General features: G+C 38.8%; 2 protein-coding genes across 2 annotated transcripts; both read left to right on the top strand.

Annotated features, from left to right (window-relative positions):
• The first annotated feature begins 186 nt into the window (after positions 1 to 186).
• Positions 187 to 7,361, top strand: psmd10 (proteasome 26S subunit, non-ATPase 10). The gene is made up of 5 exons (XM_088344444.1): positions 187 to 407; positions 523 to 621; positions 2,022 to 2,168; positions 3,562 to 3,728; positions 6,985 to 7,361. Exons 1-5 carry the CDS (start codon positions 294 to 296, stop codon positions 7,136 to 7,138), a joined length of 681 nt encoding a protein of 226 aa, XP_088200570.1. The 5' UTR covers positions 187 to 293; the 3' UTR covers positions 7,139 to 7,361.
• Positions 7,362 to 10,962: 3,601 nt separating this feature from the next.
• Positions 10,963 to 21,145, top strand: xiap (X-linked inhibitor of apoptosis). Its single transcript, XM_088344439.1, has 7 exons — positions 10,963 to 11,106; positions 15,578 to 15,839; positions 17,733 to 18,291; positions 19,135 to 19,234; positions 19,329 to 19,407; positions 20,482 to 20,521; positions 20,636 to 21,145. The coding sequence occupies exons 2-7, from the start codon at positions 15,600 to 15,602 to the stop codon at positions 20,827 to 20,829; spliced, it is 1,212 nt and encodes a 403-aa protein (XP_088200565.1). The 5' UTR covers positions 10,963 to 11,106; positions 15,578 to 15,599; the 3' UTR covers positions 20,830 to 21,145.
• Positions 21,146 to 22,099: the final 954 nt, after the last annotated feature.

Genomic DNA, 22,099 nt, shown 5'->3' with positions numbered 1-22,099 from the left:
AAAACACTTAAGAAATAAATAACACCTATACGCCGACTGATTCTTTATTATTTGATATATCACTAATTATTAATTTTAGTAGTATACTCCTTTCATATTTACTGCGTTTTAGTGTCACTTATATTGCAGGACTTCTACGTTGTATTGTACTGTGGTGAGTGTATTTTGTCAATGCGGAAGTAGAAGTCATGAATTTCCTGAGTCATTGCCCCAGTGTTTGAAAGCCGGTGTTGTGCGCTCCTGCACACATTGTTTATTTCCCCCTGTTAATTATTAAAGTAATTCAATCTGGAATGGAAGGCTCTGTATCTAACGTAGACGTGTGCAATTTAGCATATTTGGGCCAGTACGAGAAATTAAAGGAATGCATTTTATCAGATAAAACCCTTGCCTGCAAAACAGACCAGGTAAGAATTCACGACCCAGCAACTTCTTTTGTTTATGTGGTGAAAGCTCGGCTTTGCCAAATTTTCCATGTGGTCAAATATGTTTTCAATTTCTCTTTCTTTTTCCCTCCTCTAGGACCACAGAACGGCTCTACACTGGGCTTGTTCGGCTGGCCACACCAACATTGTCTCCTTTTTACTTGACCTGGGGGTTGAAGTGAACTTGAAAGACGACGTATGGCCCAAAACATCTATTCTTATATTTATATCAATTATGTTTTAGTCAGGGCAGTACGGCGGCGCAGTGGTTAGCGCATGTGCGGCACAGTTCATGTCTTGGGAACCTCCTGCGTGGGTTCAAATCCAGCTCCAGATTTCCTGTGCGGAGTTTGTATGTTCTCCCCGTGCTTGCATGGGTTTCCTCCGGGCACTCCAGTTTCCTCCCACATTCCAAAAACATGCGTTTTCAGGTGAATTGGCCGGTCCAAATTGTCCCTAGGTGTGAATGAGTGAGTTGTCTGTCCCCGTGTGCCCTGCGATTGGCTGGCAACCCCTGCCCACTGCTCGATGATTGCTGGGATGATTGATTGACATTTTTATTTTTTCCACTGATCATCATACACAAGGGTCTAATGTTTTGAAATCAACAGCTTTGAAAAACAATACATTTTGGAAACTAATTATGGGGTATGCGCAAACATTACGGTTGCATTTCACAGTGATAAATTGTAATAAAATGTATGGTACACATTTCAGACAATTTTCCTTTCTTTCTTATGTGGGTGGGATCTGTCTCAAAAACAAATATACTCTCAAATTACTCACAATCTAAAAATCATAGTCTTGATAAATGCACACGCAAGATTAAAAAAGGCATATCTAAATCACAGATATGTTTTTGGCTCTGCAAAATACATGATTCTCGCCAGAGAATGGTACTTAGAAAATTGAAAAGGTTGCTTTAAAAGTCTTTAAAATGTGCTTAAATTGGGCCATGAAAAAGGTGTACAAACACTGTATACAATAATTGGATGAGTTTGTTCATTGAGTTTGAGGTCATGGTATTTTGTAAGAACCGCTAAAAACAGTAATTATCTTACTAACAAAGTAACTGTATTATCTCAAGTAAAGTTTGTTGCTCAAATTTCCAAACTGAACCTTTGAGAAAAATAAGCAGTATAATACAGTGGTCAGCAACCACCAGGGAGCGGACCAGGACCGGCCTCAGGACATTTAGTACTGGGCCACACAAAAAGAAACAAAGCTGCCTTAGTTTTTGCTTATACTGGATGTATTTGTGTATAGACGCGTCTGAGTATGTTACCATAATTGAGCGTTGAATGTTTAGTCAACTTCAATGTTTAGTCAACTTCATATCACTGATCTCAATTGCTCAACACTGGATGTAACAGCGGATATTGGCTTATTCTTATAATCATTATTGTTATTATTACTCACGTTGTTTTTGAGCCGGGCCACAAGAATAGTCAAACCTTAAACTGGTCTGTGGTACAGAAAGGGTTGCCGACCACTTGCATAGTAGATTGACACATGCGAAAAAGAATAGGACGTTAAAAGTGATTCAAAAATGTCTCAATGTGTATGCCACTTGACTGTTAGACATGTTCTTTTCAGACCGCATGGACCCCTCTTCACATCGCATCATCTGCAGGCCGAGAAGAAATTGTCAGAGCTCTCATATCCAAAGGGGCTCAGTTAAACTCTGTCAATCAAAATGGATGCACGCCTCTGCATTATGCTGCCTCCAAGGGCAGATATGAGGTAATGATCTAACTTTCTTAATGTTTAAGATGACTTTTCTCCAACCATGGATGTTTTCTTATTCAAGTAGCTTGCCATTTTTGCCTTACTTGCACAATTCTGGTTCCGTACCCCGTCACCCGTTGTTGGACCTTCTTTCCCATTTCACTTTTTGGATTGCGTAGAAATCAAGTACATATATGTTATGTTGTAACTTGTAACGCAGGACTCGTGTTTGCATTCATTAGATGCAAGAGTTGTAATACCAAAACGTAAGTAAAAATGGTTATCAGGAAAAATGGCACTTCTGTTTGGGCATGTGTTTTCTAGTGGGAAAAAATGAGGCAGTCTGGCGTTATTCCCAGCTTAACAGTGTGGCGAGATGCGGCGCCAAACCAGCCTTGTGGAAAAAAAGCAATAAACTACACCATAACTGTTCCACTGTGGTATATGATATGTCATGTCATGATCTGGCATCTATCAGATGACTCCATTTATTTTAATTTTAATTCTTGATCCATCACTTATTGAAACAAATAATCAGATGGGAAAAATGATATGAAACCTATATTGATAAACATTTCGTTACTTAGTTAGCCCATACCAGATCTGAAAAAAAGAAATTGATTCAGTTTTTTACAAAGTAAAAGCAAAATCGGTTAAAAGGTTAAAATATATATTTCTCCCAAATAAAGTATTAAAAAAACACTTAAACCGTAAATACCTAAATAAATAAAAATAATGCAGACATTTGTTAGCTGACTAATATCAATAAATGTTAAGGAAAAAGTAAGATTAACCAAGTTGTGACTAATAGATCTTGGCACTGTCATCAGCAAAATGTTTTAATTTAATTTAACAGAAATGATTGGTTTTAATGAAATCAATGAATATTTAACTTTGAGAAATCAAAATGAAAATGGTTAAAAATAGTCTTTGTTGGGTGGCACGGTAAAGGACAGGTTAGGACATCCACCTCACAATTCCGGGGTCCTGGGTTCAGTCACAGCTACTGGCTGTGGATTTTCCATGACATCCTGCGTGGGTTTTTGGTGCTATTTGTTGCGGGGAGGAGAAAGTAATTTCTTCTGCGCTGTATGTTGTGCATATAGCAAATCTGACAGTAATGTTTTCTCCAGGCACTAAGGCTTCCTCTCACATTCCAAAAATATAATTCCAAAATTGTAAATGACAGGTTTAGTATGGGTCCAAATTGTCTTTAGGCATGAGTGAGCGGTTCGGAAAATGAACTTTTGATTAAAAACAGTTCAATCAACAGCTCAATAGCCTTAAATCAAAGTTTTGGCTTTCATATTTGTTTTGAGAAATTGTACAACGTCAACACTATGTAATCTAATGTCAATTAAGTACATAAAAGGCAGTTGTTCTCAGTTTTGTGCTTCCTTCCTTGTAGATTGCTTTGTTGTTGCTTGAAAATGGAGCAGACCCTAATGCCACGGACAAACTGGATTCCACGCCACTCCATCGAGCGTCCGCCAAGGGCAACTATCGTCTGATCCAGCTGCTTCTTAAGCAGAGTGCTTCGACCAACATTCAGGACTCGCAGGGCAACACAGCGCTGTATGTGTGGAGGTTGCTTTTATTTGACATAACCCTAATGCAGAGATGGGAAAATCTTTACAGTGGTGGGATGCATTTGATTAAAAGAATGATAAAGGCACAACCAGGAGGAAAAACAATATTGATTTTATTTGTGGTATCTACAGATACAGTCATAAATCTGATACCTTAGCAATACATGAGGGGGAAAGAAATTGTAGGAATTTCTCATATCGTCACGGTTATTTCAAAAATACATTTCTCCATTTTTAAGCCTTATGTTCATTGTAAACCAGGGGTCTCAATGTTTTTGTGCTGGGGGCCCCCATGGTACCAAAAACAATCTCGCAGTGGCCGGACTAGTAATACAGGAAAAAGAACGAGAGATGGGGAGAAAGAGTGATAGATGAAAGAGAAGAGAGGAAAGAGAGGGAGAAAGATGAGAAAGACAAAAAGAAATGAAAGCAAGAGATCCAAGAGAGAGGTGAAAGAGAGCGAGGCAACAAGACGAGAGGGAGACAAAAGAGAGAGAGGGATGAAAGAGAAGAGAGATAAAAAGAAAATAGATGAAAGAGAAGAGAGAAAAAAGTGAGACGGAAAAAAGACTGATTGAGATGAAGGAGATAAGAGACAAAAGACGAGAGAAGAGAGACAGAGGGACAAAAGAGACACAAGACACACAAAAGAGAGATCAATTAGAAAGGGAGGAACGATAGAAAGCCAAAAATAAAATCAAAGAAAGAGATGAAAGAGAGCAAAACGAACATATACAATTTATATTTCTTTTTTTGGTGCAAAGTAATACCTACAGTGAAGAAAATAAGTATGTGAACACCCTGATATTTTGCTATTTCTCCCACTTAGAAGTTATGGAGGGGTCTGAAATTGTTATTGTAGGTGCACGTCCACTGTGAGAGAGATAAACTAAAAATAAAAATCCAGAAATCACAATGCATGATTTCTAACAATTTATTTGTGTGATACAGCTGCAAATAAGTATTTGAACGCCTGTGTATTAGCTAGAATTCTGACCCTGAAATACCTGTTAGTCCGCCCATTAGAAGTCCACCTGCACTCCATGTATCATCCTGAATCAGATGCACCTATTTGAGGTCATTAGCTGCATAAAGACACCCGTCCACCTCATACAATCAGTAAACGTTAACTTGTAACATGAAGACCAAACAGCTGTCCAAAGACACCAGAGATTAAATTGTACACTTCCTCAAGGCTGGAAAGGGCTACTGAGCAATTGCCAAGCAGCTTGGTGAAAAAAGGTCCACTTTTGGAGCAATCATTAGGAAATTGAAGAAGCTAAACATGACGGTCAATCTCAATTGGAGTGGAGCCGCATGCAAGATATCACCTTGTGGGGTCTCAATGATTCTTAGAAAGGTGAGGAATCAGCTTGGAACTACACGACAGGAGTTGGTCAATGACCTGAAAAGAGCTGTGACCACCATTTCCAAGGTTACTGTAGGTAATACACTAAGACGCCATGGTTTGAAATCATGCATGGCACAAAAGGTTCCCCTGCTTAAACCAGCACATGTCAGGCCCCATCTTAAGTTTGCATTTGACCATTTGGACTAGGAGTCATGGGAGGTTTGTGGTCAGATGAGACCAAAATAAAACGTTTTGGTAATAATTCCACTAGGCGTGTTTGGAGAAAGAAGAATAAAGAGAACAATCTGAAGAACACCATCCTCACGGTGAAGTGTTGGGGTGGTAGCATCATGTTTGGGGGTGTTATTCTGCACGTGGCACAGGACGAGTGTACTGCATTAAAGAGAGGATGACTGGGCCGTGTATTGTGACATTTTGGTAAACAACGTCCTTCCCTCAGTCAGAGCATTGAACATGGGTTGTGGCTGGGTCTTTCAACACGACAATGACCCGAAGCACACAGCCAGGAAAACCAAGGAGTGGCTCGGTAAGAAGCATATCAAGGTTCTAGCATGGCCCAGCCAGTCTCCAGACCTGAACCTAATCGAAAATCTTTGGAGGGAGCTCAAACTCCGTGTTCTCAGCGACAGCCCAGAAACTTGACTGATCAAAAGAAGATCTGTGTGAAGGAGTGTGGGCCAAGATCCCTCCTGCAGTGTGTGCAAACCTGATGTAAGACAACAGGAAAAGTTTGACCTCTGTAATGGAAAACCAAGGCTACTGTACAAAATATTAACATTCATTTTTCAGGTGTTCAAATACTTATTTGTAGCTATATCATGCAAATAAATTGTTAAAAAAACAAACATGCATTGGGATTTCTGAATTTTTATTTTTAGTTTATCTCTCTCAAAGTGGATAGCACCTATGACGAAAATTTCAGACCTCTCCATGATTTCTAAGTGGGAGAAATAGTTAAATAACAGGGTTTTCAAATGCTGGTACATATTTTCTTCACTGTTCATACCTTTTCTGACCACTAAAAAAACTTAAAATGCAAAAGAAGTAGTAACGAATTAATTTTTCTGCATGAAATATCTCTGAATGTTTGGGTCACAGGGGACAAGACACCAAATTGACACATTTTTATTAGAAGTACTGTATTTTCAGAACTATAAGGCACACCTCAACACTAAATTTTTGCAGAAATCAGAAAGAGCGCCTTATAAGTAGGTGCGCCTTGTAGCCCGTAAATACAGTCACAAGATTTGAAATGCATAACAATACAAAGAAATCGTTCTAAATACACTAACTATTTATGAATGAATCAAGATGGAATCACATTTCCCACATATGTTCTATGAAACACATTTTTAATGCAACTCTGTAGTTTTAATTTCATGCACCTAGTAGTCACGTGCGCCTTTTTATGAAATAAATAGCTCACAGAGAAATATTTTGAGGGTGGGCCTTGTAATCAGGTGTGCCTTAAAGTCCGGAAATACAGTAAATCAAATCAGAACTGCATAACAGTAAAAAGTTTATATTACATACAGTTACCATTTATGAATGTATGAAGTTAATTGAGTTGTGGAATCAGATTTTCTAATATTTATGTTCGATAAAATGGGTATTTTTAACGCAACCCTGTAGTTATAATTGAATGTGCTGTTTAGTCAGGTGCGCCTTATATATGAAATAAGTAGCTCGCCGACTCATATTTTTTTGAATTCCATTTTTTACATTTTTTTTTTACATTACATATTCACTGCCAGTCCATTCAGTAGCAGTTGAGTTAAAGTTATGATGAAGTGAACAATGCTCGAATTAATGAGGGATTTAAAAAAAAAATTGTAACTCGCTTTCAATTTTGTTGACCCAACAACAAAAGGCACTTGGCGTGTGACGAAGAGCGCGTGGAAGCTGCAAAGTTGTTGGTGGAACACGGAGCAAGCATTTACATCGAAAACAAGGAGGAGAAAACCCCGCTCCAGATGGCCAAAGGAAGTCTGGGCAACCTACTTCGTCGAATCGTTGAAGGATGATCTCAACCAAAAAGTGCTTTTATAGTTTGAAATCATTTGCATCCACCTTCCTCATTCAGTAGCTTTTCATGATTATTCACCAGTTTGGGCTCGATTGAAGTGTTTGGCTTTCCTATCAGCGGATCATCCGACCAAAAAAACTAACACGCTGGCTAAAACTGCAGTCCACCTTGTGTGAAGTTCGACTTGTGAATCAACTCAATAAAATGTATCTTAAGATTGTTTACAATGTGTGTGCCTGTGGTTTTATTCCATATACTGTGTTTGTTTCCAGCACAATGGACACACCCACATTGTCCAACAGCCAAGAGGTAGGAACAAGCGCCTCTGAAGACACATCTGGCTCTTTGGCACTCCTTAGTGGTTCCCGGTGCTCTTTAAGAAAGGTTTGATAATGAAAAACGAGTTGGTTTCTCTTTGAGGACTTACATGTAACAAACAGAATATAAATATTAGGACCGCAACTAAATATTATTGTAATATTCAAATCGATTGATTATTTTTTTCGATAAATCGAGACATTTTAATTTCCTCTTCAAAAATTTAAGTTTTGGACAGATTGAATAATAGTGCACACAAAAAAAAAAATTCTATGATATTAAACAATAACAAAATCCAAGTGCTTGTCATTTATCTTGAGTGGTTAGCACATTCGCCAAACAGGCGAGAGGTCCCCGGCTTGAGACCGGGTGGAAACATTTGTTGGCCTGGAGAGGGATGGGCGCCACTAGGATTTACTTGCCCAAGGCACACCACAGGAAATCGTGCCCTTACGGACTTAGTGGTGAAGGGGACTCACCCATCCACCCAAAAACAAAAGTACATACAAATATATGCTATGCACCTGCAAATATGTAAGATACTCTTTTCCTACCACCTTATTCAAAGATAATATCATATTTGGACTCCTACAAAACAAAAGGGAAAGAGCAATACATGTCATGTGTTGCATTTTTATATCCCCCAAAATGTAAAAACCCACTTTTCTAAATTTTGTCAACAAAGTTTGTTTTTTGGGATCAATCTTGGAATATGACAGGCTGTACTTGCCCAAGACACACTACAAGAAATGAAGCCCTAAGACCCTACTGGCCTACTGGTTAAGGGATTAAACTTTCCACTTATGCAGCACTTTCTGTTTCCCTGAAAATTGTTAACCTTGTTTCATGATGAAACAGTCCCCAGTTTTGGGTCGTTAAACCACTAGTTAAGAATCACTGGTCTAGAGGATAGTTTTACTGGGGTGCATCCATTCATTCTCTTCTGCTTAGTATCTCAGAGGAGATGCCCAAACCCTCTTAATCCCTGCCACTTCATCCACATCAGCGTTTTAGAAAATGGACGAATAGTCTTAGTCCTAAAATTACCCCCTTACAACAGGGGCGCAAAAGTCAAAATAACAAAGAGCCAAATGTTAATGATTGACAACAAACCAAGGGTGATCGAATTTTGATTTTTTTTTTTTTATACTTTAAAAAGAACCTATTGTAAATAAACCTACTGAAAACCTAACAAATATATTCAAATGTGTTTAGATCGGGAAATATTTTCTTATGGATCTCCCAGTAATAATAATTTTCAACAGTCAAAGATGCATTCATTTTGTATACAAGTTCCCATCACACAATATTTAAATAAAATAAACCTGTATTATTCAGGCACCATCAGGAACCTTTACATTTGTGCAAAAGTGGGCTGAATTTAATACAAAGAAAAATATAATAGGGCAGCACGGCGGCGCAGTGGTTAGCGCTTGTGCGGCACAGTTCATGTCATGGGAACCTCCTGTGTGGGTTTAAATCCAGCTCCAGACTTCCTGTGCGGAGTTTGTATGTTTTCCTCGTGCTTGCGTGGGTTTCCTCCGGGCACTCCGGTTTCCTCCCACATTCCAAAAACATGCATTTCAGGTGAATTGCCCGGTACAAATTGTCCCTAGGTGTGAATGAGCGAGTGAGTTGTCTGTCCCCGTGTGCCCTGCGATTGGCTGGCAACCAGTTCAGTGTGTCCCCTGCCCACTGCCTGGAGATGGCTGGGATGGGCTCCAGCGCCCCCCGCGACCCTAATGAGAATAAGCGGTACGGCTAATGAGATGAGATGAGAGATGAGAAAAACATAATAGTAGTAATGTCATGGTTTCCCATTGCCCTCACTTGGGCCTGCTTATTTGGCGCCAGCTGTTGCTCGTTGCCTGATTGGCTCCCCTCCTAATTAAACTCGGTGCTCTCATTCAGTCCATCAACGAACCTCTGCACTAGCAAGACTTGTATTTTGACTCTGTCCGGTATCCTGCTTGTTTATCCAGTATCTGGTATCGACCCCGTCTGTCTCTTCCTGTCCGGTATCTTTTTCCAGTCTCCAGTATCCGTATCGACCCCGTCTGTCTCATCCTGTCCGGTATTTTGCTCCAGTATCCAGTATCGATCCTGTTCGGTATCTTGCTCCAGTATCCGGTATCGATCCTGTCTGTCCAGTCCTGTCCGGTATCTTGCTCCAGTATCCGGTATTGATTCCGTCTGTTCCGTTCTGGCCGGTATCTGCTCGTGTATCCTGTATCTAGTATCGATCCCGTCTGTCCTGTCCGCTTCTGATCTCATCTGCCTCTGGCTTCCTGTTCTCCCGTGTTTGACTTCTGTCTCACTCCTTCCACCCAGCGATCGCCGAAGCACTGGCGTTCGTGGTCACGCGCATTACTGCCCCATTCCCGTTAAATAAAGCTTGTGTGAAAACGTTACGCGTCCGGGTCCTCCGTCTGTTCGGGTTCTGACAATACATGCTATTTTCTATCATTCACTCAAAATGAATATTTTAACATATACAGTTAAATATAACATATACAGTTAAAAACAAAAAAACAAAAAACGCAACGATTCTCGATGTACAATAGCATTCCCGTCAACCTCAATTGCTCCCCTTATTAATGATTGCAATTTTCTTAATAAGCAATAATGAACCTTACAAACACAATGCGGCCCCGATTTACTCACAGCAAGACAGACTATGAGCGGCACAGCAGATTATTGTTTAGCGCATCTGCGGAACAGTTCTGAGGTCATGGGATCAAATCCAGCTAACAGCCTCCCTGTGTGGAGTTTGCGTGTTCTCCCTGTGCTTGCTGGCACTCAGGTTTCTTCTCATATTCCAAAAAGGTTAATTGTCCGGTTCAAATTGTCCCTGAGTATGAGAGAGCGAGCGAGTACGTTGTCTGTCTCCGTGTGCCCTGCGACTGGCTGGCAACCAGTTCAGGGTTGGCTGGGCTGGGCTCCAGCATACCCGTGACCCTCCTGAGGATAAGCGGTGCAGATAATGGATGGATGGAAGACAGACTATGTGGAATAAAAATAAAGATCATTTATGCGTGCAATTTATTTCATGTACAAAACAAACAAAACAATTAATTGAGCATCTTTCTTAGTTATTACCCCACTTGCAGCATGTTAAGGGCTTCCTATTTTATGCAGCAGTACACAAATTTTTAATGATTGAAAACATATAAAATACGGGGAAAGTACACAGGTATGCAAAACTAAATCAAGATAATCCCAGGGGTCGTAGTAAACCTTCTCATGGGAACTTGATTTACAATTAAAAATGCTTGTAATTTACGAATAAAAAAAGTATTAAATGGCACACTATTCAGTGCACTCACCAGAGACCAAATTATGTTATGTTTCAAACTGAAATCAAACAATTTATATCATAATGCCTATCGGTAAAATCATCAAACAATAAAGCACAGATTGTATTTATGTACACTATACATATACAGTGTTGCCCTCTGGCGATGTAAATTGTGTATTGTATCAGTCTTCGATGTCACGTGAAATGCGCAGAAGATGGTGCGCACAAGTCAACCTTTGATCCACTACTTCCTGAAAGGGTCGCGTCATTAGAAACACCTCTTTTCTGTTACGACTGAGGATCTTCTGTGGAAGTTGAAGGTGGATTCGAACTTCGCAAACTGGACGGAGGTAATACATTTACGACTCTAGTGATCAAATATAAAGCTATAAAGTTGTGGAATACGTCTGATAGTGATGCTAGCTCGACGTCTACAGCTAGCACGAAACTCGTAATCTCATGTCTGAGTCCTAACGCTAACTGCAAAGTACTGTACAGTATAGCACGGGTCTGTGTTATATTTTCATAGTTTTATGTCGAACCACCAGGCGAACAGTGTTCTTGTTTTCTTGGCGAACAGCACCAATTATTTCCACACCTTCCTACGGAGGCCGTGACAGCTAGCTCGTGGAATGCCATGTGAGATTTGGGAGTGGGACGTTAAGGATGTTTTGGTTACAACTGCGCGAAACCAAATCTTTGACACGTTAAAGTTGGTGAATAAATCGCTATCTATATAGGGATGTAAGAATCGACGCTTATTTTAAGGTGTTTTTATTTTTATTTTTTTAGTACAATTGAGTATAAAAACAGACTTCAAATATATAGAATTTAAAATGAAGTTTGGTCAGAGTGAGATCAAAGAGCACAGTATTTTTTTCGATTCCCTCTTCACTGTGGTTTGACGCAACCGTTAAATCGTTTCCCTTATCAAAAACATACTGGGAGCCTTAGACACGTTGGAGTTCCTAAATGAATCGCAAAAAGGGAAGTCAGAATCGATCCAAAAATTGTGGTGTTTTTATTTGAGTACAGTTGAATATAAAAACAGATACAGCATTTATATATATATATATATATATATATATATATATATATATATATTAGTTTGAAAAATCAGTTGGGTTATGATGAGGAGATCAATGAGCAGAGGTAGTGATGGCAAAATGAAGCCCGAAAGCAGTGAAGCCTCCAAGGGAAATGTCAAGTCAAATCATCTTTATTTGCATAGCCCTTAATCACAAGGGAGTCTTAGAGGGCTGTAAAGACCAGATTATTGCAAATCACATACTGTTATTACACCATCCTCTGATCTAAAATCCACATGAGGGCAAGGGAAAAACTCTAAAACCTCAACGTGAGGCAAATGAAGAAACCTTGAGAAGGGACCGCACATGAGGTAATCCCTAAATAATAATACATAGATATTGTCACCATGAAATATAGGTCATTCATAATCTAAAGAAAATAAGTGTGTTTTAAGCCTAGATTTAAACAGTTCCACTGAGGTTGCAGGTCGAATCTCAGGGGGGCAGAGCGTTCCACAGCACCGGAACCCGAATGGAGAATTCTCTCGAACCTGCAGATCTCTTCTTGGCTCTTGGGATCAAACGCTCCTCACACACATAGGGGCTTCAAGATAATTCATTACCTCGATCATGCTATCATGTGGACAGAAAACGTATAACATGCTTGTGTAAAATACGGTATTACTCTCAAAAACAACAACCATTGAAGTGTGTATATTCAGAGAGTATCTGAGTAAGTGTATCATGAAATGTTTCTGTGTTACTTTGCGCTTATGCAACACGTGAAAAAAGGATGGTAAAGTGCTTTTTCATTTTTACTTCAGACCAATATTTTTACCAAAGTTTTTGGCCCCAGGCGTTTTTTTTCCCAGAGAATTTCACCTGTTTTTGGAAAAACAATCACAAGATACCGATGAAGCAGAGGTGTATAGATGTGTGACAGCAAGTTTGTTAATATTTGGAGTTGCATTTTTTTGTGATTCCCAGTACTGAAGGGGACTTTCAACTATGGGGCGTTTCATTGCCGCTTTTATATCGAACCACACTCTAAAGTAGCAAATTGTTTCCTGAATCAGTCACGCGGTACAGCCGCTTCGTTATTCTCAAACGTCACCGGATTCATTACCAACACACCCCTCGAAGTGTGGTTCATGATACACTCATCTTAAATACTCGGCACACGCTTCAGGGTTTCAAGCCGAAGATCACAGAAGAGTATGTTTTTCGATTCTTCCCTTAATGTGTGGTCTGATGCAGCTGTTCCCTTCTCAAAAACATAACATGCTAGGAGCCTTTAGTTCGAGTCACGTTTGTTTGTATAGCCCTTAATCACCAAAAGTCTCAAATGGCTACACACATCTTTACATGGTCCCCTGATCTGAAATCTAGATGAGAGCACGCGACCCATCCACCCCCACCTTAACCAAAAAACTGTAGAGTGATGTGCGCCGCTAAGCTGTACTTGCCCAAGACACACCACAGAAAGTGGTGCCCCGAAGACCCTGGTGGTTAAGGGATCGGGAACCATGAATAACAGAAATCATGCAAACATAAAACATTTACTCACAAACAATAGGAAAATAATGGATATCATGTTCGGCATTGAATTTGTTAAATAATACACACTGTCCCATTAGCTGCGTATGGTGAATATGTTTGAGCAAGGAAAAAGCAAATAATGTGATGTTGTTTGGTCTTGTCTGGCGGATTTTATAATGCTGCCGGTTTCTTTTAATGACTTTGAATGCCCTTGCAACATGCAGCCTGGTCATCCTGGAAGGGGCATTACCTTATGTGCAGCTCCTTCTCAAGGTTTCTTCTTTTTCGCATTCAGAGGTTTTTGAGTTTTTCCTTGCCCTCATGTAGGCTTCAGATCAGGAAATGTTGTAATGATGGTCTGTGCAGCTCTGAAAGCCATTTTGTGATTAATGGCTGTACAAAAAAAAATGTACTTGACTTGAGTGCAGTTTCACACTTGTATCGACTCACCACTATGTACAAACTCGAGTGCGGGATATGGAAAAAATATAACATGTTTGCTTTCATTTCTATACTGGTTTGAAATTAAAACAAAAGAAATATAACAAAGTTTAGCAGTGCTTAAGCAATAAAATGAGAGTACATTAGATAAAACTACTAGGCTGGGCTTACTAAGGCTGGAAGTATATCCTTTACTGCTTTCTAGCGGCCATAAAGAGCATTTGGTTTGTGTTTATTAAAAAAAAAAAATCATAACTTTTGAAATAACCTAGAAACTTGCTACCTTTTTGACATAATCAGACATTTATGGCAGGTCACATTATATCATTCAACTGGCGAGGTCCGGCCCACGGGCCATATGTTTGACGTTTCTGCTCGAGATGATGGCATGTATCAAGTCCTGGTACCGGTACAATGGCTCAGAACACATGTATTGTGCAAATTAAGGCTCTTCTCACTCAAGGACAAGAAAGCATCAAATTATAATTCAAAAATATTTTTTGCCGAAACCATTGGGGACCTTCTTTCCGGACACTATGGAACGCTTCACTGTGCATTGAGTATAATTTAAATTTTGATAAAAAATCTACAATTATTTTATACAGCTCTACAAAACTATTAATAAATGAATAGTATTTGTCTTTGTTGACAAAGCCGCGTTGCTGGGTGACAGTGTTATACACCCTGTTCTGTTGTGTGTGTGCTGAGCTAGTTGTGTAGAGGAAACGTGACTCACACCAGTATTTGCCCCCTACACACACAAATATTTCATGTCCCAACACCTATGAGCAAATGTGGATGCATGCGTATTTCCCTGGACGACACACCACAAGGCCCACGCCACCTTACGATTTTGTGCAAAGGCTAGTTCTTTTTTTTTAAGTTGATTTGTTTTTATTTTTAATAATTGCTCACCTAAGTCAATTGCACTTTTATTAACCAAGGGAATGTTCCGTTTGAAAACAAAGAATAGTAAACAATTAAGATCTATTTAATTAGTCTGGATAAAATGGGAATTACTGGTGCAGGAACTCCAAAACATGTTGAAATCTGCGGTCATGTATTGACAATGCCCAATTGAGATGAAAAAGGCTTTATGCTTTTTTTGCCCACTGCGCCTATCTGCTTTTATCTTACTTTTAGCAAAGCTGTTTGGAGCACATCACATTAGGTAAGGGGAATAGTGCTGGAGACATCATGCTTGTCCCTGTGGGTTGTTTTTTGTTTCTATTTGTTAGTGTAGCATGAAAATGGTGAAAGTAAGACAAGGCCATCTTCAAGTACAATCCTAACGGCAACCCAAACCTAAGAAAGATGAAAAAAAGTTTACATCTAAGAAATGCACGAACATCATGAGCGAGTTGTCAGGGGCTGCAATGATGACAGAAGCAAGGAGATGGCTACTGGGAGTAGAAAAGTTTAAAATTCAGGATAGCTCTTTTACGTTTTGTTATTTTTCTAAAAAAAAAGATAATATTTACAGCAAAACATGTTAGAAATAAAGTAATAATACAAATTACATAGTAATTATTGACAAAAATGATTAACCTACAAACATGAACCTGATCCCGGTACTTACTCTTTTAACATTTTTAACTGGCTGTGTGCCTCGAGAATTTTTTATGAAAAATTGTGTCTTGTCACAAGATTGATGCATATTTAAGTCAGGGGTTGACTGGGGTTTCCAAAAGCCATTTTAGGTCAACCTTTGTTTTAATTGACTTTGTAATTGACCTTGTGACTTCAACAGAGTTTGTCATGAAAAATAAGGTGTGTAATGGTCTTTTAAGAATGTTATGATTGTTTTTTGTAGCTACACCCTTCTTGCTGCCATTATGACGGACTTCAGAGAAGACGACGGACTAGAGTGTGACGACAATGTCGACTTCTCTCTGATCAGCAACCGCCTCCGCTCATTCAGTGGTTCCAGTCTGATTGAGCAGGTGCCCGTAGAGCGAATGGCCCGGGCAGGATTCTATTACACCGGTCATGCCGATCGTGTTCGCTGTTTCAGCTGTAGGGTGACTGTAGAAAACTGGTGCAGTGGAGACATACCTGCAGAGAGACATAGAGAGGTAAGATGGCAAGGAAATGGGATGCACACATTCATCACTTTTGCTTCAACCTATTTTAGGGCTGCAACTAATTTTTATTTTAATGGTCGACTATTCACCAAAAATGGAAACGATTAGTCGAATCATCAGATATTATTTTCTTAAATTTGGCATTGAGTTGATTTAAATATGTGCAAAATGAGAACAATCTCAAGAATAATAGGAACACTGAAAAAATACACCTTATGTGGAACATATGACTGATTTGCACAAAATATTCAATAAAAAAGCAATTTGGCACAGTGCTCGGTCAGTAAAGTTCTGAAAAACAAAACTAAAAAAAACTCTTTTTTTTTTTTTTTAAGGACAGTTAAGTAAATATTACATTAAAATCAATTAAACTTTTTAATCCTTGTAAACCATGACAGGCTTATTAGCAGTGGAACGGTAATTGAAATAAATATTATGTGATTTTTGTAAAGAAAAATCAGGGGTCAACTGCAAAGTTGGTTACACAAGAACTTAATGTTTCTCAACAAAAATCAATTTTTTTGACCTTCCGATTGCATGCACTTAATTTCAAATAAGTTTTTCACAGTCCGGCATAACGCTCATGCTCACTTTTATAGCGAAATAAACGCGTATAAAATGTACAAAAATGTATTCAAAACCGTATCGGCCTGAATCAGTGTTTGTACGGATGCTAGAAATCCTTGAAAATGCTTTAATTTTAATGTCCTGTTTTCAAAGGTTGGAAAGTGCTTTGATTTGGGGTGAAGTGCTTGAAAATGCTTTAAATTGTTGCCATGTTTCTCAACACGTCCACTTAAAGATGATGATGATGATGTTTGTACGGCATTATCTTATGGCGCCCGAGAGTGTAAGTGCATGCTACACCTAAATAGAGCACTATCAAACGTGTATTTGTGAAAAGATCACATATAAATCATGGACATTTATTGTAGGCCATGCAAAAAAAGAAAATTAACGTTGTACAGTATTGGAAGGAAATTCCTGCAACTAAAAAAGTAAGCTAAATATTACTTTCATTTTTACCAAACACTAAAATGAGGAGAGATATGTCTCAAAAAATATATTTGCGACTTACTCAAGATCTTAAAATCTAATGTCTTCATAAATGCACACGCAAGAAAAAGCATGTCTTGATAAATACACAAGCAAGATTGAAAATCACAAATATAAATCGCAGAAATATCTGTGGCTCAACAAAATGCATGATTCGCACTGATTTTTTTTTTTAATGATACTTGAGAAGTTGGAAAATTGCCTTTTGAGGGTCCTTACCAGCTCAGTAGCCTAGATGGTAGTGTGCCCGCTGTAGTGTGCCCGCTATGAGACTGGGAGGTCGCTGGTTCGCGCCTCGACCGAGACATACCTAATTGGTATAATGGCGGCGCCCTCTGGCTGCGGCTGCATCGACCCGCTACAACGGGTCAGGTGTATCGACATTTCGTTCTGTGTACATTGTTACAAAGAATGACAATACAAAGGAAATTATTATTATTATTATTTAAAAGGTTCTTGAATTTGGCCATGAAAAGTGTGTACGAACCATGTTGAATTTGACTTGAATCTTATCAAAGCGATTCAGACTCTGTTTTCTTATACTCTCTTTAAATCTTTTTGCATCAAGCATCTGCCATGATACGCAAGGTCTGCTTTGTAAATTTTGCAAGTAGTATTTTTACTGTTGACGCCGCCATTTCTGTATGTTTGTTACTGCTAAAGACAGACGCTAATGCGCCTCTGGAACTCTAAGCACATATTACATTCATGAAAAGATGCCTCACTCTGTTGACAAAAAGTCTGAACTCCATTGTCGACTATTTCTATTTTTGTTTTTTGTCGAAGTAGACTAATCCTAAAGCCCTAATGTATTTATGTGAATTTCAGGTCTCACCAGTGTGCAAGTTTCTCACCTGCACCCATCACGGCAGTTTCCAGCACAGTTCACAGTTGACGGGGACCGGATACAATGAAGAAGCGGAAGACATGGAATATCGTTTGAGAACAGGGGAAGTGGTCGATGAGTCCACTTATCCGATGGTTCCCCATATGAGGAGGGAGGAGGCCAGACGTCAGACCTTCTCCTCTTGGCCACAAACGGTTCCGGTGACACCCAGAGATCTGGCACAAGCTGGCCTTTTCTATGTGGGTCAGCGTGACCGGGTACAATGTTTTTGCTGTGGCGGCAAGCTCGGTGGCTGGGAAGCAGGGGACACTGCCTGGGGAGAACACAGCAGACATTTTCCCCACTGCTTCTTTATCCTCGGCCACGATGTGGGCAACATCCCGTCCGAGGGAGGGACAGCAGAGGAGAATAGTAGCAATCAACTTCGAGGAAGCGCTTACATCCCAATGGGAAGTTTTGAAGAGAGGCTGAACACCTTTGCATGGATAGAGCACCCAATAGATCCTGCTCGACTTGCAAGGGCTGGTTTCTACAGCACAGGTGCGTATGTACCTGACTTAGAGAAGTAACATAAAATATTTGGGGATGCGAGTCACTCCCATGTTTGTTGTTAACACTACATTAGCATCACCAGGCTTTCAGTTATTCTCGATTTATTTAGCCCAATTGGAATCGCATCACAATACAATGAGTTGCTTTTTGGTTGAACTCTCGACCAGTGTTTCTCAACTGGTGTGTCGCAACCCAAAAATGGTCTTTGTATCTTTTCAATGGGTCGCATAAACTTAGCAAAGATTATATCACGAAAAAAAATAACTGAGGGTCAAATACATTCTTTAATGGCATAATGCCCAGCAATTGCGAGTGGACACCCACAGAAAGAAGATCTGTACAGTTTGGTCAGAGTATTTACATGTTGATACGCTAATCAGCAAAAAAATTGCGTACTTGGAGTAATCTGAATTGCATATTTTGTTGAATGCATTTTAAGTTTGTCGATAAAATATGTACCATAGGAAATAGAGTGTTGATTGTTTGGGTTCTGTGTGTGACAGTTCTCAGCTAAACGTACATAATTTAAGATGATTTGAAATGTAACCATCTCAGTACTGCACTTTTTTGTTTGTTGAAATTATAATATTGTCATTCAAAACATTGAAAAAGTGGATTTATCTTTTTACTATATTTGGATCTCGGTTGTAAGTAGGGTGGGATTGTAGGTCCTGAAGTCTTGTCAGTTGAGAAACACTGCAATAGACTGGCAATCTAGCAGTATTGTTGCTTTTGATTCGACTTTTGCACCAGATTTACATGTAATTTCAGGACGATTTGAATTTACTTAATGTCCTGAAGGAATATCATATTTGTTTGTGTTTTATGTAGGGACAGGCGACAGGGTATTGTGTTTTCGTTGTGGCGGTGGGCTCAAGGGCTGGCAGCCTCAAGAAGACCCATGGGAAGAGCATGCCAAAAGTTATCCTGGGTAACGATACTCCTAATTTCAACATTTACGGCATGCATTTCACTTATTTGCTGTTGTTCAACTTTGACTAATGAACCTCAACATTCTCAACCAGATGCAGCTTCTTGTTGGCAGAAAAAGGACTCGAATTTGTCAACTCCATCCAGCTTCAAGATCCCCAAAAAAATGGCACAGTAAGATTCCTACGGGTTTTTTTGTCACTCGAATTGGGTAAATCTTTTTGATGAATACAGTAGCAATCAAAAATATTGACGGCACCAAACACATTTTCAAGCAATCTTACCTTTTCCTTTTTAGTTTTAGAAACAAGCCTTTTTTAACATGTAAGTGCAGGGTTCCTATGGGTGCTTGAAATCGTTAAATACTTGAATTTTAATGTTGTGTTTTTAAGGGTAGGAAAATGCTTTAATTTTGGGTGAAGTGATATTAGACATTGCACTCCAGGATAAACATGTAAAAAAGACTTAAAAGAGAAAAAAATAAGACAAAAAGAATGTACGGAATTAAGAGGCAAAAAATATTGACAAGGCAGTGATGGGCAATCGGCCCGAGTTGCAAGTGCATTGTAAATAGAGTGCAAGGACAAATAGTGCAACGACATTTAGAAGCAATACAATTCCAAAACAAATCATTAAATAGGATGTATAGGTAAGATGTACATTTCTTTACAAAAGAAGTCGATAAATACGATATTAATGCCTATTTTCCTCTACATGGGCTTTAAGCAGCAACAATAAATGGTAATCTCATTTAGATAAGTTGAGACTGTATCCTGATCTTTGGTAGATTTTATATGTTGAGAAAATATTTTTTCTTTGTTTTTTTAAGCACTCAAACCATGGATAATGTTATTAATCTGCTCAAGAATGTTCTTTCCATTGTTTTTTTCCCAACAGTTCCTGAAAGTTTTGGGGTGAAATCTTTTCCCATACATTTTTTAGCAACTATACCACGTTTACATTTTCTTGGAAATTAAATTAAATCAAGGATTTACCATTGGCCAAAAGAAGGAAAAAAGTGAGAAAATTATAATGCCAGGATGAATAAAATGTATGTATGATATATGACTGATTGGGTTTACTGCCATAACACTATATAAATATAGATATAAAAAAAGTTTAATTACTTCCAAGATTTGCCCCTATTGCTGTTATATTTAAGGACGATAACTGCAGCAACACATATTCATATGTAGTCTATGGTCCAGATTTTTCCATGTTTCTAAACACAATTTTTTTTTTCTGTAGATCACAAGTCATCAAAATGGATTTACAACGCACACAAATGGTAAACAAATATTTTTCTTATTCTTATTCTTGTTAGAATACTTTTGTTTTCAAAAAATGTGCCCATTCTACTTTAAGTGTGTTTGCAAAATGATTTTTTTCCCCCATTTTTCAGATGAGGACCCATTGGAAACGCTTCGGCAACTACAGAGGGAAAAACTGTGTAAAGTGTGCATGGACAGAGATACTTGCATCGTCTTCATCCCGTGTGGTCATCTTGCCACTTGTGAGGAATGTTCCAATACGCTTATTAAATGTCCAATTTGTTGTGGGGCCATTACACAGAAGGTCAAGACCTTCATAGCTTGAGAAAAATTGACCTTTGCCGATTACATTTACTGTGCTTCCGTTCTGCAATTCATGACTGTGTGTTTGTATAATGTGGATAGCTTGTGACGTTGCCAGAGAGGTTGAATAAGCTTATCAAAAGATTACGATAAAATGTATTTTAATGTGTAAATATTAAGATCAGAACACTAAATTACTTAAAACTATTTTTTTTTCATTCCTGAGGTGCCTTTGCTATTTGTATTTTATGTCCCTAGTGCAGCAAAAAATCACTTGTATATTTTGTTTACTTTCTTGCTTGATTTTTCTCATGTTAATAAATACATTTTAAAGTGTTTTTCTTTGCCTTTTTTTGGTATGAATTAAAAAAAAAACATGTATAATAGAAATACTCCCAAGTCAATTTGACTTAATGTGAAAAGTTACAGCGATGAAATTTACAAATTGGTCGAAAAAATGGCATTGACTATACTTTTATTTTGTTTACATATCAAACTTTGGGTTTTTAAGAGGAGAGTAGAGAAAGTATCCCAACAACTTAAAGTGCCAAATTTAAGCTATTGTATAGATAGAGATTTGGGGGTAATAAATATAATGCACAGTTCCTCGCCAGAATTGGCAGATGAGCATGTGCGCCATTTTTAGATGTGTAGCAGACTCCAACAGATTTTCCGCCAGAATAGCCCTGTATTTGGCTCCTTCCATCTTTCCACCAACTCTTATAATCCTCACTGTCCCCGAAGAAAAGCAAAACCAGAGCATAAAGTTGCCACCACCATGGTTGACTGTGGGGATGGTGTTTTCTGGGTGATCTGTAGTGTTACTTTTGCGCCAAACAGCGCTTTGCATTCAGCCCAAAAAGTTCAATTTTGATCTCATTTGACCAGAACACATCTTTCTGTGCTGTATTCTAATTACATTCAACAGCTGCTTTGTGCAAATCATTTTTTTCCTTTTCGTTAATTCATGATATGTTGTTTTGTGTCTAAATCAGGGTCGTCAAACATGGGGGCCCTATCAGGCCCGCCAATACATTGACTGGCCGGTGAGGCAACACTGAGAAGCACAATAGAAAAAGCTGCAGTTTTAAAAATGTCGACGGGATGTCACCAAAGCCAGGCGCCACTCCAACTGTAGCTGTATTTCTTTCTCTCTTTCTCTTATTTCGCCCTCTCTCAACCCTATTATTTCTCCCTTTCTTACCTTTACTTTGTCTCTTATTTTCCTCTCAGTCTCCTCTCTTTTGTCTTTCACTTTTTTCTTTTTCGCAAACCCTTTTATCTCCCTCTTT

This window comes from Urocampus carinirostris, chromosome 9 (assembly GCF_059441175.1).
Source record: "Urocampus carinirostris isolate Australia breed hairy pipefish chromosome 9, RoL_Ucar_1.0, whole genome shotgun sequence".
In the NCBI taxonomy this organism is placed as follows: Eukaryota; Metazoa; Chordata; class Actinopteri; order Syngnathiformes; family Syngnathidae; genus Urocampus; species Urocampus carinirostris.
Note: the sequence above shows the minus strand (reverse complement) of the source record. Positions and strands in the feature narration are given on the sequence as shown.